At 35.0% G+C, this 18,156-nt stretch overlaps 1 protein-coding gene across 21 annotated transcripts in view; it reads right to left on the bottom strand.

Moving 5' to 3' along the window:
* nrcam.S (neuronal cell adhesion molecule S homeolog) overlaps positions 1 to 18,156 on the bottom strand; it is a 132,659-nt gene that overhangs the window by 18,841 nt on the left and 95,662 nt on the right. For 16 of the 21 annotated variants that reach the window (XM_041588556.1, XM_041588563.1, XM_041588559.1 and 13 more), the window contains 15 exons: positions 17,641 to 17,772; positions 16,771 to 16,914; positions 15,503 to 15,611; positions 14,076 to 14,242; positions 13,849 to 13,996; positions 13,025 to 13,149; positions 11,138 to 11,167; positions 8,042 to 8,143; positions 6,941 to 7,138; positions 4,411 to 4,481; positions 3,929 to 4,154; positions 3,732 to 3,847; positions 2,692 to 2,896; positions 2,214 to 2,336; positions 304 to 480 (listed from right to left, as the gene is read on the bottom strand). In XM_041588556.1, the coding sequence (XP_041444490.1) occupies positions 304 to 480; positions 2,214 to 2,336; positions 2,692 to 2,896; positions 3,732 to 3,847; positions 3,929 to 4,154; positions 4,411 to 4,481; positions 6,941 to 7,138; positions 8,042 to 8,143; positions 11,138 to 11,167; positions 13,025 to 13,149; positions 13,849 to 13,996; positions 14,076 to 14,242; positions 15,503 to 15,611; positions 16,771 to 16,914; positions 17,641 to 17,772 (2,073 nt within the window). The remainder of the gene's footprint in view (positions 1 to 303; positions 481 to 2,213; positions 2,337 to 2,691; positions 2,897 to 3,731; positions 3,848 to 3,928; positions 4,155 to 4,410; positions 4,482 to 6,940; positions 7,139 to 8,041; positions 8,144 to 11,137; positions 11,168 to 13,024; positions 13,150 to 13,848; positions 13,997 to 14,075; positions 14,243 to 15,502; positions 15,612 to 16,770; positions 16,915 to 17,640; positions 17,773 to 18,156) is intronic. The other 5 variants (XM_041588560.1, XM_041588571.1, XM_041588566.1 and 2 more) reach the window with 1 other exon arrangement.

The raw sequence follows: 18,156 nt of genomic DNA, 5'->3' as shown, positions 1-18,156 counted from the left end.
TGTATTGTCAACATCAATTGCTAAACAAATAGTGTCTTATGAGAATGCCGTTGCCCTCTGCAAGTGCACCATTCTGTCATGATTCAGAATTTTTCCATAATGTGCCTAAACTAGAAAGTCTACTGAATTCTGAATAATTTTAGTATTATAATAGAAATTATTTAAGAACCATGCATGAAAAAGCATATTTTGTCAACAATAATAACGACCATGTGTGACATGTAATATGCCTGCTGTACACAACCAATATTTGTCAGACTTTAAGGAACACATGTGATGAGTATTTACAAAATATCATCTTACCCTGATCCAAAGCAGTAATTGCTTCTTGAGTTATCTGGATTCCTGGACCCACCACAGTATGTGCATACAAGTAAAACTTGTAGCGTGTGCTTTGGTTTAAATTCTTTAACACTAGACTTGTTTCGTTTGTGGGAATAGTCATCTCAACTGGAGGGCTTAGCTCATGTGTGGCATTGACTACAAAAAAAAAAATCAGTGTCAATTCATTAGCATTAGCACCTATCTAACAATTTACAGATATAAGATAAAGACTGCATTAAACCATGGTAACATAGAGGGTATGGCAATTCAAGACAGTTGTTTGGAGAAGTTACTTTCCTAAAGACTCTTTTGTCATTGGGGGGATTCACAAAAGTAGTGTTAAAAAGCATTTGCCATTAATTTGGTGTGAAATATTCATTTACACCCAGAAAATCATCAAAAAATTATTTTGAATCATCTGAATGCCAACTTTTTCTATTTATGCCACCATATGCCAAAATGTTTTTTTTTTCTTAAAAATTTTGGAGGAAATCAGTTTTGCAATGACTATGAAGTTATTAGCTCCAGCAAAATGACATTAATAACTACTAAATCACTAAACTAACTCAGGAAACCCAGTCGGCGCAAAAACCCTCCCCCCTCCCGTGTGTTGCCCATCCTCCCTCCTCCCCTTTGGCCTACCTGTCCCGCTGGGCAAATGCCCCTAACTTGTTACTTACCCTTCTGCGCAGGTCCAGTCCACGGAGTTCACAGGCACCATCTTCTTCCACGCAATCTTCTTCCTGCTTTGACCAGCGTTTTGGCGCATGCGCAGTAGGAGCATTTCGCCGGTACGGATCTATTGCGCATGCGCCAAAAGTCACGAAGTTTTCCGATTTCACTTCATGACTTTTGGCGCATGCGCAGTAGATTGTACCGGCGAAATGCTCCTACTGCACATGCGCGTGGAAGAAGATGGCGTCGGTGAACTCCGTAGACTGGACCTGCGCAGAAGGGTAAGTAACAAGTTAGGGGCATTTGCCCAGTGGGACCGGTAGGCCAGGAGGGAGGAGGGAGTGTGGGCAACACACGGGGGGGGGGGAGGGTTTTTGCGCCGACTAGGTTTCCTTCTCCTTTAAGTAGTCCTCCAGATTTGTACAGAGAAAGTTGATACTTCAAATTCACTACAATTCTTGAATGACTCCAAGTATACAAAACAGCCGTATTCACAAAAGTTAATTCAATCAATAGTTCTTATTCCAGTTTCAGTTTACTCAACTTTTATGCATTATCCCCTGTAAGATTTTTCACTATCATGTTTTCTCATTAAAAATAGGGTTGCAAACTACTACTATTAATTAATAGTACTAACTAAATAATACTATTTTAAAGTGACTCCTCTGTAGCTTTCACCACCTTAATTGTCATTAAATTCTGTTGACCCCTATTCTGGAAATTAAGCTTCTATTAGGGAATAATAAAAATCGGAAAGTTGGTTAGAATTTTCAATTACTTTAAAAATTATTTGCATATTTTATTGCTTGAGCTTATCAAAGCTTAAAAAAACAAAAAACAGATTTGTTTGCAATGCCAAAAGAAATCATATGTGTAAATCACAATTTTGTAAATCACAAATTAAAGTAATTAAAGTAAATACATTTGTAACGTCATGAATTTACTTCTGAGTCACAAAACATTTCAGATTTGTTATTCTGAAACAAATCACACATTTAATGTATTATTTATAGAGATGAGTGAAATATTTTAAGTTTCTCCCAGAAAAACAGAAAAAATGATACTATAATGTATAGTAAAAAAAAAATTGTGTGGTTTAAAAAATATCACACGGTTTGAAAAATTGTTGCATGTCAAAATGCCCATTGACCAATATTCATCTTCATCTGTATAATTGCAAATAATAAATATACCACATTGGTTTGTAGACTTACTTGATTGAAATATCAGCGTATATTGGGTTAGGACCCCATTTGGATGAGCAGGTGGTTTCCACATAAGAGTTAAAGAATCAATAGTTCTTTCAACAACATCCAGCTTCAATGGAGCACTAGGGACTTTAAATAGTAGATATTAGATTTCAAGATATTGAATTAAAAAAATAAAACAAAAAAAAAAATCTGAGGTTTTTTTTCTGCCATTTTCTTAAAAATTGCAAAAGCTCATGACACAAAAAAAAAAAACTATGGCAAATGTATCTATTGATTAAGAGGCACCTTTACAAGAACAACTTGTGAAAACAGTACATTTTTGTTCTTCAAGTAACCTGCTGATTTAGCAGCAGAAAAATAACCTTTTATGTAGAACAGAATGTTTTTAAAAAGGGCTCGACTTTTTACGATATCTGAGTAAACTGTTCTGTGAGGTACATTAAAGAACAATATCCATCCTGTGTCTCGAACTACTCCTTACCTCCTTCTGGTGTTTCAAAATATTTGTCAGTGCTGGGAGGACCTTCACCTTTACCATTGAAAACTCTAACATTGACAATATAAGATGTAAAGGGTTCCAGTCCTGGGAGCCTTCCATGTGTCTTGTTTCCATGAAATGTTAGCATTCGTTTTTCCATATGCCTTTTGTTTCTCTTTGTTTGGTTTTCAGCTTTCCAGTAATAGACCTGCAAAAAAAAAAACTAATTGGCCCAAAGCTTTTAAATTGGGATGAAAAACATTTATTCTACTGATGTTTTGGTCCTCTGTATTAGACTATCAAGTACAGAACATTACCAGTGCCAGAACATTTTTTTTTCGAAAATGGTCAAAATGCCAGTCAATTCAGTTTTCAAATAATTTAGAGGATTTCAAAATGCAAAGGATGTTACAGCTGTCAATTTTACCTGTCTGCAAAAGTCTTTTGGCACTGACCACAATTTCGATCTTTAGTTTTAAAGATTAGTTTTAAAGTCATATTTAAGATCAATAGGAGAGTAATAGAAAAGAAAGATAAACAATGAATAACAGTAATGACTGGTTTTTGGTTGCCTTGGTCAGTGACCTAAACAACCAGAAAACAGTTGCAGGCTGCAAACATGCAAAATAAAGCTGGCCATAGACGCAAAGATCAGATCATACGAATCAAGGATATGTACGATTTTCGTACGATTGCTGTCATGGGCAGAACATCGGCTGATCAGTTCTTTAACTACTTTATTTGATATGAATGGTTGGTTAGTGGCAGGTCGGGAGATGGGGAAGTCCGATCATTTGAGAATTTGAACGATCTATGGCCATCTTAAGAAAGGTAACAATTCAACATCCACAAAATAATTAATGAAAAGCAACTAAAAAGATTAGAATATATCAATCCATTGCATTTGAATCCCCTGTAATTCAGTAATATTCAGTAATAATATTCAGTAATATCAGCAATTCCAATGATAAAATATTTTTTTCATAGAAATTACCACATTTTTAAATATAGATTTTATTTGGAAATATGAATAATTTCCTCACCCTGTAACCTTGAAGATGGCCTCGGATTGATGTAGAAGAAACAGATTCCCACTGAACTTTTACCAGTGTATTGTTAATCACTTCCACCTCAACATTGCTCGGAGCAGTCATGGGTACTAAATGAGACAAATAACTATTAGTCATGTAAATCATATTTGTACATATCTAAGTGAAAGGGATTGAGCAAAATATCTTACAGTCTTCTCCCGAATATCCAATGATTACTGATGGATCAGGGGCATAGCCTATGTCATTCAGCGCTTGGACCTTTATTTCATATGGTTCAAATGTTGGCGTTCCAGATACAATATACTTTGATACATTTGCAACAATAATAGAAGTCCATTCATCATCAAAATGTTTCTGTCTCCAACTGACTTTATACTGCAGCCCAGGTCCATTGGAGTCAAATCCTTTTATAGGCTATAAAAAAAACAAACCACACAGAAAGAATTATCCCACAACATGACAAAGACTTCTGATACTTCTTGACAATTCAGGTCTACAATCTCATGTCATTACATAAACAATGGGAAATAGCCTATGGTTACTAGCTGCTGGCATGCAAATTAAACAAGGCTGATCAGATATATGAAGTTAGTCACACATGCTAGCATTATCAAACAAGCAATAATGTAACAAAATCTTACTTTGATCAACAGCAAATGTATATACTTACGTCCCAGGCGATAACCAAGTTATCTGGTTCAGTACCAACTCCTTTTATACCAGACGGATTTTTATCAGGTTCTGCAAATATATATATTTCAATGTTATGAAAGTTTATAGGAATTAACTCATGGAATATCGCAGTCTATAATTTCATGAGAATGCAAAATGTGTTCTGCTAAGATGAGCCATAACCGTGAGTTCTGCATGTCACACACTTTTTGCACAGTATAACTTACAATACAATATTTTAATGGAAGGGATGTAATTCCCTATTGAAATGTTGCTGTGCTCGCCTCTATTCTATTGCATAATTCAGTTAATAACCAGCCAGACTTTAATAAATGTCCAATTATTCCTCAACTGATGACAAAATACCTTTATACATATGAGCCCCCATTTTGCCAATGTGTTAATAATCTTTACACCTTTCAATGTAAAGGTTGAATTTTTAGTTGCTTTAGAGGTTTTTGAAACAATGACTAAATTCACAAACTCTAAAACCATGACTGTCACTGAATATATTAAAAGCTCTGATTAAAAAAACATACAAAAAAAAAACACTGAACAATGTGGTAAAAAATATGAATACCTCAAAAAATTTGCTTTTCTTTTGGACAATTTCTAGTGGAGAAAAAAAATCTGAAAACCTATAAAAGTCCAAATGCTCCAATAAGATCAGCACAGCCCCTTAGATAAACAAAAAAGGGGAACCTTTGGGCCCAGTACTGACCATCTCCAGATATTCAGGGAAAACATTAACTGCTTAAACATTAATTTGTTTTAATTTCTGCTATTTCCTCTTAAGAAGTTATTTATTTGGCCCAGCATTCTACATAAACGTTAGCTCAAAAAAGAAAACCAAGACCTACTTTAAAAAACGCCTAAACCATCTATATATTGAAAGAGGTACAATCATTCCCATCAAATAGAGAAAAAACATCAATATAAACATATACTAAAGTAAAGTAAAGTAAAAAGTGAATACAAACACTTAAGAAGAAAATAGTGGCCACTGTTATAGATAAAACAAACCATAAGCATGTTACATCGTGTTTGGCTAATAAGTATATGAGTTCAATTTGGTTTCTGAACAACACCGTTGGGTATCATCGACCAAGAACCCTCTCTTGGTGCTTCAACACGTGGTCATATAAACACAAACTAATATAATTAAACATAAACAACTAAGTATTATTACAAATAGTCATATACTTGTGCTATATAAACTGTAAGCATAAATGTGACAGATTCCTCTAAAAGCCTGACAATTCTATTCTTTTTGGAAGTTTGCATCCTACACATACATAAATGGTATGCATGCTGCATAAAAACTGCCCTGTTCCTTATCAGTTTTCTTCATTTAGGTTGTAAATATTCAGGCACAGTAAATACAGAAACAGAAAAATATGACTCAGCTCATACAGACAGTTGTCTATATTGCGTTGCCTGGATTGGTAACACTAGACTTCTAGACACATGATCATACTGTAATATATTAACCAGAGCACAGAAAATGGAATCCATGCAACCATGCAATCCAAGGCCTCTCCCATTTAAAACTGAAACACACCACCTGTCACTAAGACACAAGATATATTTATATGTAGGGACTCATAGGGTTGATATGCCCCTATGGCTTTAAATAATTTCCCTAGTTGCTGGGCAGGGGCCCAATGTATCTAGTTTAACATTTACATTTCTCAGTGATTGGCCAAGAGATGTTATGACCACTTCCTGCCCAACTTTAATATAGTGCTTGGAAAGGAGTGGGTCTTCCTCTTTGGCTCCTGGTGTCCTAACCATCTGTATGTTTCTAGGGAGCCTGGGTACACCAAGGCCCAGTAAAGCCCTTTTGCCCTAGAGGGACCAGTTTCTATAGTGTTTAGGTCTGGGAGCAGTGACCATATGAACGAGGCCAGATAGAGACAGTATTAGATCTGCTATAGTACTCTCTAGGAGAGTAAGATAGTGAGGAAAGAGAGGAAGAGCAGCTTTGTGCTCCATCAAGGATTGTAGCAGGGAGTAGTTTCCCTATGCTGCTAGATTTGCCTATAGTGAAGGGACCACAGTGTATAGGGTGTCAGGCTTAGATTGTTCTCCTTGACCACTCCACTGGGTGGGATCTGCACCACTCGTAAGGTATATCTGCCTGAAGGTCTCTCTTACTACCTTGACTACATCTGCAGGGGAGTCACATTCTCAGCTGTCTCATCCACCTGCCTTAGCCTCCTGATGTTATTCTGCATATGCCTCATTGCTTGTAAGTAACCCTGTGGATCATTTTTCTCTGACAAATAAACTGTTACTCCTTTGTTTTACTGCTAGAACCTCCTGGCATTCTTTTACATTTTTATTGTACAGTAGACTGTGGGAGTTGTCTTAGCAAAAGCCTGCCTTACAGTGTTTAGATTTTCTTCTCCTGCAATAAAGCATCTTTTGTTCACCATAAGTCCTGTGAGTGTGGCTACCATTCTTATAGTTACAAGCTATATTTGAGATCTAGATCCACTCTGAAAAATGTTCAATCATTCACTAACCTGCTGGTTTTGTTATATATTGTTCTGATGCTTCACTGGGCTCACTTCTTCCAATTTCATTGACAGCAATGACTCGGAAAGAATAGTTGACAAACGGAGAGAGACTCAGTGTAGCTGTGGTTTGAGTATCGCTGACTTTAGTCTGGAAGTGCCATGTCCCTGGGTCGTGCATTGAATCTTCATACTCAATGATGAAATCTAAGCAAAATATCAGCACATATTTTAGTGGTTGAGAACTCATACGGCAATAATTTATCCCAAAACAGTAACAAAGTTGGTGTAAATAAATTTGGAAGTGTAATTTGGTGAAATTTGGTGTATTTAAAAAGCTTTGATGTAGTGTATAAAAGAGAGTTGACACAATGCATTGCAGGCACTGAAATATTGCTAAGAACTAACTGGATTATTTATAAAGGTTTGTATATTTACTGTATATACCATGCTTAAACATACAATAACACTACTTAAAGGGATTCTGCCATGATTTTTATGTTTTTTTTTTTATTTCTAAATTACACTGTTTACATTGCAAATAATTCACTCTACCATTTAAAATGTTAGTCTTGAACCAACAAATGTATTTTTTTAGTTGTAATTTTGGTGTGGAGGCAGCCATCTCAGTGCTTTGTGCCTAATTCTGAGCTTTGAGAAGGAGCCAGCACTTTGTATTTCACCATGTCCTAAATCATGCTCCCTAGCCCTGGCAGACATGAGAACAGCACCCAAGCAGGAAAAAGCAGGGAAGCACCTTTAACAATGTAAACAAATCCTTTAGCAGAGCTTTAAAGTAGCTGCTATCTGGTTAGCTACCCATTATTCTGTTGATAGGCTGCTGATGGGCTGCTGGGGAGGGAAGGGAGGGGGTGTTATCACTCCAACTTGCAGTGTAGCAGTAAAGAGTGACTAAAATTTATCAGAGCATAAGTCACATGACTTGAGGGCACCTGGGAAACTGGCAATATGTCTAGCATCATGTCAAATTTCAAAAGTAAATATAAAAAAATCTGTTTGCTCTTTTAAAAAATGGATTTCAGTGCAAAATTCTGCTTGAGCAGCATTATTAACTGACAAATCTATATGGAAGCAATTAATGTGACTTACTGGTAATGGGGCTGCTGTTATCATCTCCAGGGACCCAGGAGAGCTGCACACTTCTGTCACGATGATCAGTCAGTTCCAAATCAAAAGGATGATCTGGGCGATCTGTAAGTAAGGCATAAAGTAAGTTCTCTTTGAAACAGATTAGTGCCAAGAGCAGAAAGAAATCTGTGAAGCATATCTACTATTTCATGCATGGGAAGAAAGTAAATCAATTCACATGCAGCTTGAATTAAATAAAAAATAACAGCAGTGGGATCTCTGAAGGAACTTAACACTAAAGTTAATAAAAGGAATTGCACTTAACTTGATCCTGCTAAAGGTTGTACTGAATGCAAGGCCAACAATTTACATTAGGTTTCATGAGTTAAGACATCTTTGGAAAATTCAGAGACAAAAAGTTTTGTTCTTTGTTTTGTTCTTTGTGCCTTAATCCTAAGGGATAAATTGCTTATTGCTATCCAAAATTCTGTTTGCCTTGTTGAATTAATGTTTTGAAGTTAGACACATGGATTAGAACAATTTCTTGGTAACTAGATTTTTTAACATCAATGTGAGGTGGCACATTTTAGATGCTTCATCATAACGCACATATATTTACTAGATTCTAGAAAGATATTGTAAGCACTCATTTTGTAATACACAATAGTCATTTATTAAGGGGCACAGGAGGCAATGGTGATGGATTTCTGTCTCTGTTTTGCCTCCTGTAGGCTGGGTTGGACTGGGCCGGTGGGACACCAGGAAAAAACCCGGTCCAGATCTGCACCCTGCACTTCTGAAGTGTGTGGCAAAAATACAGTGTGTGGCGGAGTGGGGGCAGAGGCAGCAGTCCTGGTGGGCCTTAGGCCCCCCATTCAGACCCTGCCTGTAGGTTATATCTTATTGAGATTTGGTTGCCAAACTTGTATTCAACCTAACTTAGAAACAACTTCCTGCTTCTACAGCAGGATTATGTACTAGGGTGCAAGTCTGGCATTATACCTCAGCAAACCAGGTACCTGGTTTGCTACATATGTTTTGGATCACAGGCGGATGGTCCTTTCACTGTTAAGCACCCTACCCAGCAAAAAGGGTTTTCTACAGGTAGAAGCTCTTCATATTTGTGTGGAATGGCATTATACCTTAGGACAGACTTGTTTAACTTGCTCAAGGCCTCTACTACTTTCTATGCACAACATTGTCATTTTATTGAAATATGGGTTGTACTGTAGATACTCTGACCATAGAAAGGGTTAGAAATCACAGCTTTAGGATTAGGTGCAAGCAAAATGCGAAAACTGTCCTGCCCAAGGAATTACTTTAGCATATCCTCATTGCCACCTAACACATTAGCAGGGAATGCCTCATAAGTCATTCCACATCTGTAAATTGAGATAACAAGGACACACTATATGTCTTATAAAATGTTCTTTTGGTTTTTCTATGCTAAGACATCTGGCTGCCTGGTAAAATAAAACACTAAGGGGCCCATTACTTAGCTCAAGTGAAGGAGTTCATCGTTCATTTGAACAAATAGCGATAAATCATTCAAAGTCAAAGGATTTAACTTTGACAATCGAATATCGAGGGTTAATTAACCCTCGATATTCGACCTTAAGTAAATTTGCTCCTTAATTAGCATAAACCATATATTACAGATCCTTCTCTGTTCTTAAAGTGAGTATTTACATTGGTACTAAAAGTTCAGAATGTGAGCAAATTACTTCTAAATTGAGAAATAAAGTCTAAAAATTAATATGGCTAGGAGTGCTATATGTTTTGTATTTTTAAATGTACTGTACAAGCCATGAAGTTCAGCTTTAAATCATGACTTGGTTGTGGTGGCCCAAAATAGAAGGTGTTGTGTTTCAAGTTAATTCTTTGTCAAGCTACTATCTATATAGTGCTTACAGAAATTCACTGCAGAATTCACATTACTTCATGCCCCAGTGGAGCTTACAATCAAAATCACTAAGGCTAGAAAGAACAAATCCTGAATCAAGCTTAGGACCATTGTGCTGGAACCACCATGCTTTTGCTCTCTTTTTTTAGTGAATAGGGAACAACAGATCAGATATTTCGCAATTGGAGGTATGCCTTATTCATGACAAGAACAGTCAATGCACAGATCACATTTGTGTGGACATCTGAGCCTCCAGAGGAGAGTCAGGTTCAATTCTTTCTGGATTTGTTTAAAGTTACTATGCCCATTTTGGTGCACAGCAAAGATAAAAATAAGATTTATACAGTATGTGTGCATGAAGGGGATTGTAGGGCAGCATACACTATATGGCCCCAACACATCCTTTCCCCTTCAGCCACAAGGAAATTATTGAAATTAGGGAGTGATGCTGGGTATTCAGGCCTGGCTCACAGCCGACTTTTCAGTTCATCCCACAGTGGCATTATCATGCTGAAATAGAAAAAGAGCTTCCTCTAAATTGTAACAAAGTAAGACACTAGAATGAAATTTAAAATACTGCCAAATAGTGAAGTGTTAATCATAACTCCAGAGAATTTATTTCCCCTTCGTCAGAGACCAATAGCGGTGACCTTTACACCATTCCGGCTGATAAACTTGCACTACACATCATTATGTAGAGTTGGTTAACGGCTACTTGTCCATAAAACAAAACATGTTCTTGTGTGTATGTTTTTTCCAGAGAGAGTTTGAAACTCAACAGTGTTTTGAGTTCCAAATCCATGTAATTTTAAAATGGGGCTTGTCATGTTTTTTGCCATATGACAAGTCTAGAAGATTTAAGTCATGTAATATAAAATTCACTAGGAAGAAACCAGATCTGTTGTTTTCTGGCTCTGTTAAAAACATGTTCAAAATATACAGACTTTAGAACATATGTAGAGTATAGACAAGGTTGTTATGTGCAACAATATAGAAGACACTAAACACATTACACAATATCCCAAAAAAAATCTAATTAAAGCAACTGTATGCCAAAAAATATTTAAATATATATGTAAATATATTTATGTAATATAGAAATATGAAACAACAACAAAAACAAAACATGCAACAAGTCTTGGTAATAAAATGTAGAAATAATGAAAATGATGACGAATTATGCAGGCACAACTAAATGGATTGATTATTTTTACCGTACAAAATAGCTGGAGTTGGAGTAGCTTCTGCAAGGGATATTAACATAAACATATTAGTTGCCACAATTTTGTAGGGCTTGACTTTATCAACTTCATCATTACAATAAAAGCAATAGAAAGATTTTTCCAAGATAATTAAATATCGGAAAAAGCTGTTTTTGCCCTAACTTTGATGTCACCGATTTTTTTAAAAACCACCCTGACCAAGCAGTAAGATAATTCAAAAACTTCAATTGAATATGGACAAGGGGAAAAAAATGAATACATCCGTAAAATATAACTTATCAGTAATTAAGATCTCTGGCATTAAAACAACACAGACTTAAAGTTTAAGCACATCTTCTTATTCCCAAGTTGTTTGCATTCTGATTACAACACCTTTGCAATGATCACATTGCCCCCATAGTTTCTATGGTACAGATATGGGATCCCTTATCTAGAAAACTGTTATCCATAAAGGTCCAAAGTATGGGAAATACATCTCCCATAGAGTCCATTTTAAGAAAATAATAAACATTTTTCAAAGTGGTCTCCTTTTTCCTTTGTAATAATATAACTATTTATTTATATATACTGTACTTGATATAATCTAAGCTGCTTGAATCCATATTGATGGCAAAGCCGTTCTACTGGGTTTATTTAGGGGGTATTTAATAAAACTTTTTTTTTCTCATTTTTATTTAAAAAAAAAATCAACCAAACTCCCAACCACGAATGGCCTTAAATTACTAAAAAAAAAATTAGAACAAAAAAAGCGGATTGTAATTTGTCACAGTTTTGTTGTATAATAAATCCCAAAAAGCCAAGACAAAAAGCCAGACCAGAAAAAATTGACCTTTAATAAATGTGCCCCATAATGTGAAAATGAAGCTTCAAATTACAGATCCTTTAAAAGAATGATTGCTTATCCAGAAATCTTCAGGTCTCAAATATTCCAAATAATAGATTCTATACCTGTATTATCTAGTCTAGCCTAAATAGGAAATACTTTGTTCCTCGGAATCTGCTTTCAGTAGTCAAAGTGTTGCTCTTATAATTTTAATGGTGAGGTAAAGGAAGATGGTGATGCACAAGCTCAAAGGTGATGAGCTTGTCTCTACCTAGTGGATTCACGTGAAAAACATATTGAGGGGGGAGCCTCTTTCATCATTTGTATGCAAAGCAGAAGGGATTCTGGAGAAGACACAAAGGCCCCCATCTCATATACTGTAAATAAATGAAGTTCTTTCATCTCAAGACCAGCCATACAGCAACTAGATTATTTTTTCCTTAAAAGCATTTTTAAATACTGTTTTATACTACTATGAATATATTTTTTCTAATAGCTGAAAAAATATTCCTGATCTCAAATCATCCCTTGCATATACATCCCTTGCATATATTAAGCACACTACATACAACCAAGAAAAGGCATTTTTTTTAGAAATAAATCCTAGAGGGTAATGCAATTATCTGTCTACATTTTGCTACTTGTCTAGTGAGCCATAGCAATTAGTGGTCATTTGTTTGAAAATATACATTGGATTGGTTATATGCACTACTACATGTTGACAAACTTTGGACTTACTATTACATTACCCCATTAGAATCTTGGAGTGTGTGAATCACATGAGGTCATTACAATACAGATGTGCTACTGTACAAAAGCAGAAATTGTAGAGATATATATATATATATATATATATATATATATATATATATATATATATATATATATATATACTGTATATATATATATATATATATATATATAGTAGAGTCTCAGATATATTTTATAAAGTATAAAATTATATATTCGATTTTGAATTGAACTGGATAAAAACACATCCTCATGTATTCTAGGACTATACCAAGAGCCAATAAACAAGTTGATGGGTTACTTACCAACCACAGTAAGCACTGCACTGGCTGAGACAGTGTCCAAATCAGTGTTTGCCACACAAGTGTATGTTCCTTCATCCTTCTCTGTTACATTCTTGATGGTTAAATGGCCCTTGGTCACTTTAAATCTGAAATTGAAAAGTACTTTTAAATAAAAATATCAAGTGATTGGGTAATAGCGTGAAAGTACTAGTGCAAGCATTGTCTTTGCAAGCCTAGGGGGTTATTTATCAGAATTAGATTTTTCCAGATTTTTTAAGTAAGAAAAAGTCTGACCAAACTAGAATCCATGATTTGACCTTATTTATCATTGAAAAAAACTCAATAAAATTGGTTTGAAAAAAAGTTTTTTGGGGTTTTTTTGCGAAAACCCCACAGAAAAGCTCTAATCTTTCATGATATTGCTCCAAACCCCCAAATTTTTTCGATTTTTGGTTGAAACTGTTGCCATTGACTTTTACAGGACCCAGACAGCTTCAAGATGGAGTATTTTTGGATTTTGATTTTTAGCAGCCTTGAGGTACAATAAATCATGAAAAATTTGATGTTTTTTCTTCAACAAAAATGTGGATTTTATAGTAAATAAAAATCATTTTTCAAATTTTTAGCATTCAGACTTTAATACCCCACCTAGGGTCTATGTTTTCAATTGAAAAGTGATTTCAGGCTTTTGGTGTTCCCTGCTGAGCAAATAAAATATAAGCATATACAGTATAAACAGAATATATATCCAGCAAGTGACAGATCTATTGCTAAGCTAATACACTGGTTACTGTAGGTGCACTGTACTTTACAATAATGTTACAGAACAATTAAACCAATAATACCTTTCATCATTTGGAAGCTCACTGTTATCCTTTAGCCAAAATACCACCGGTTTTAAAGTGGGATCATGCTTTACCCTGCATTCAAAGTGCGCGCTTCCATATCTGTGAATCACCCTGTATTCTGGTTGTTTAATAATCATAGTTGGATCTGAAATGTAAAATGCAGCAACAGTTGATAACTGTCAGTGATGACTTGTATTCAGCCCTACAATTAGTTTAAGATTTACCTTTGATTTGAAGTCCAATCATGTCCTTGACACTTCCAAATCTATTAGTTGCTATACAAGTGTAATTTCCACTGCTGTCTTTTTGTGCCACAGGTATTTCTAGAGTTCCGTTGTCATGAAAGACATATCCATTTCCATGCAAAACACTTCCATGAGCACCTTTAAACCTTCACAAAAAAACAGCATAGCATGACTAGCCTGACTTGGAATGAAATGATGGTGGAAACAGTATACCTCAGCGGTCATGAGGATGTGACTCTTTTTACTGGTTGGATTGCTTGTCAAAATAAAGGAAATCTCAAACTATATCCTACATTTTCTAAGATACTTTTTATTTTTGGGACACCTTTAAAGGAGAAGGAAAGTTGTTTTATACTTGGGGGAGCCAAAAGTTATTTATTTGTTTATTTATGTATTTACTTACCCGACACTCTAGGCCAGTGCTCCAACCAGCAGAAAACAGCACTGGCCTCAAGCAAGCACCTTTTCCTGCTTCTTCTTTCAGCTCGTGGCTATGCTATTTCGTTTTACTGAGCCTGCATCTGCCCTGGGAAATTTAAAGAGTGAAGAAGCAGGAAGAGGATTGTTCCAAGGTGTTTGCTGGAAAAACTCTGGGTTGGTGCAGTTTTCTGCCGACAGGAGCACTGAGCCAGAGTGTCAGGTAAGTAAATATAATCACTTCGGGGTGCCTAACGTTTGTCATATAAAACAACTTTCCTTCTACTTCAATATGCCCAAGGACAGAGACAACGTTAGTGTTATGATTCCTTTTTTATTACTTTCTCAGATTACTCCTAAATGTCACTCCTTTGCAAACCTATCCTCAGGAACCATTACCCGTACAGAAGTTTAGGAATAACAGCACAGCAACATAAATGGGCCAATTTGTTAAGTTTTAGAAATACAATATGAAATACTGTGTGTGAATATACACACACACACAAAATGTCTTATTGTATTTGTAAAACTTGACAAAATGCAGTAAAAAGTCGTTCTTTTCAGAAAAATGCAATATATGTAGTGATGGGTGAATAAATTCATCAGGCATGAATTTGATGCAAATTTTGCGAGTTTCAACGCCTGCGAATAAATTTGCGGTGCAGTGAAAACGCCAGCTACATTTTGAGACAAAAAAAACATTGCTGCACATTAAAATTGTTGCGCCTCAAAGTTATTTGGACGCCCATTGGCTTTAATGCATTTGGACAAAATAGTCGTGCTTATAAAAATTGTTGCTTGTGTCAAAATTATTTTGACGCCCATTGACTTCAATGCGTTTTATGAATTTATTTTCACCCACAGATTCGCCCATCACTAAATATAAGTTGTTTTGCCTCAATTTGCATGAATGAGAGTAAATAACCCAACTCCCTGAAGGCAAGCAATATTTAATGACTAAATATGTAAAACAAAATATGATGTCCTACCATTTAATTTCAGGCTTCGGTGAGCCAAAAAAAGGACAGTGAAGCAAAGCTACGTTGTTAGCAATCACTTTATAGACGTGTTTCAACATCATAATTCGAGGAGGCTCAGCTGTAAGATTCAAGGCAGACATTAGTATTTCAGAGCATGTTGCATAGATATGAGCAGAACATCACAGCCTTTTCACATTTGATTTTGATGAACGTTGTAAAGCATTTAAATTGTGTATGAAAACTGTAAAGGCCAGGAAGAAATCAAAATGGTGAATATCATTATTGGTGAATATCATTATTGGATATACTCATTAGATACCTGTATTATAAACATTATTAGATTGTAATCTTGTTTGAGTTTCATTCTTAGTTTATGAAGTCATCTCAATTCATTTTAACCCTTTATAATTTGCTTACATTATGATTATCTGATTATGATTACAATATCATCATATGTATATCCAGCCCAACCATCACATCTTGGTGGGTACCAGTCTCACAGTTTTACCATACTACCGTACATGTAACGTCCTGTAAATTGACTAATTATTTTTACATGGTGATGCCTGTCGAATTATTCAAATGTTTTTTTACACCACATAATAAATCTGCCCCTGTGATTGATGGGAAATCCAGAGCAAAAAACACAACCTTTTATTAAATAGTCATAGGTAGTAAATAATGGTACATATTCCAAATAATTCCTTAACTCATGTTGTAGCTTTTATTTCTAGTCTTAAAGCAGAGAAGATAGTTATAGCTCAGTGAAACCTGATGGACTCTAGGTTGTACATAATTATAATTCTATATAAATGGCTTCTTCTCTATATCCTTGCTCTTTTAACTATCTCTGATTTCTTCACTACAAAAATGATTCAATTAATAATAAAAACTATGAAAAAATATATAAGCAAACATTGTTTCTGATGTCTCAAGAGTATAATGTTTAATTTTATCTTTAATGTAAGAAAAATAATGTTCTCTATATTGAAAGGACCAAGATGACATTTATACAATTCCACCCCATATTTATTAAAGGTCAGAGTAAACCTGATTCTATTTATTGGATGGATTATAGATGCTAGGCAGCATCCAGGTGCATTAACCCTGTAAATAGGAGTGTACAACTTCAGAATACCGTATCTATGTAAAATGGAATTATTTGTCTTGAACAACATAGTTGTAAAATGATTCCAATAACTGTGTATTAACAATATAATGAGCAAACCGATGTTGTTTTATCAAATAAAAACAGAGAATACAATAAGAGATCTTACCAATAACGTTTACAAAAGCATTCACGAGCAAGTAGCCATATATATTAGAGACGTTACACTGATATACAGCAGTAGCCCCATCTTGAACCTTAGAAAACATGATTGTATCTCCATCTACTTTTCTACTTGCATCTGTAGGAGCCACTGTGAAATGAAAGCAAAGATTTTTTTTACTTATTTACTAGGCAAAGGAATGTTACATATGGATTCATTCCTGAAGCACAATCAACAAAACCGTAATCATCTAACTATATTTTATTTATTTTCAGTATCATTTCAGTATCCCCATGGATATCATTCATAATTAACTCTATTTTACTCACAACTATTGACTCTAAAATCACTCTATAACAAATCCTCGTCCTTGGATGATCTTCAGTGAGAATGTACAAGTTCCACAATACATTTCTTTCATCATGCTTCATATCTGCTCTTTACTAGGCCAAGCAAAACTACCATAGTATATAGTATAAATAATGCCAAAACAAATCTATAATGCTTTTTTTTTCATATTTAATACCCAGCACCCCTCAAATAATGAAATAGGTAGTGGGGCTAGCATTAGAATATAGTCTGCATGACTTCTGTATTTCAAATCATTATTATTGTTGTTTTTGTTATTAATAATAATAATCATAATAATAATAATGACAGTCACATTTTACAAGGGTCCTGCCAAAAAGATCTTACAAACCAAAAGTAGAAGGGGGTATTTAGATTAAATAAGATTAGCGAATGAGGGTCCTGAAAAAAAATTAAAAGGATAAAGGAATACGAAACAGCAGGATTATCCAAAAGCTAGCAAAATAATTAACAAAATTTTTTATCAGATTTTTTTCTAAGAAATCTAATGACACTTGTTAAACTCACATTCAATTGAAACCCCATTAATTAGCCATGTTATACTAGGAGTGGGATTGCCACTTGCTCTGCAAATCAGACTTCCATCCTCTCCTGGGGACAATACAATATTTGTTGGTGGAGTTATCCAATAAGGTGCACCTGCAAAAGGATGAAAATATTAAATGGAACTTCTGATATAACAAAAAGCAGTCAGAATATTATTTAACCCCACTAATAATCTGCCCGGGATATATATAAAAAAAATACATCAGTATTTTCTATTTCCTCTTGATGGTCCAGACCAGATTCATTCAATATTACAGTATTACAAGAATTTTTAAGAAAATAAATCATATTACAGAGGCATAAAACGAAACACTACCCCTGTATATATGTGTGTGTGTGTGTGTGTGTGTGTGTGTGTATATATATATATATATATATATATATATATATATATATATTTATTTATTTATTTATGTGTCCTCTAATGATTCGCACTCCATCGGGTCTTAATCTCTTTGCCCGGGTGCTGCAGCTGGG

This window comes from Xenopus laevis, chromosome 3S (assembly GCF_017654675.1).
Source record: "Xenopus laevis strain J_2021 chromosome 3S, Xenopus_laevis_v10.1, whole genome shotgun sequence".
Lineage (NCBI taxonomy): Eukaryota > Metazoa > Chordata > Amphibia > Anura > Pipidae > Xenopus > Xenopus laevis.
The sequence above is the reverse complement of the archived record's forward strand: the minus strand, read 5'-3'. Positions and strand labels throughout refer to the sequence as shown.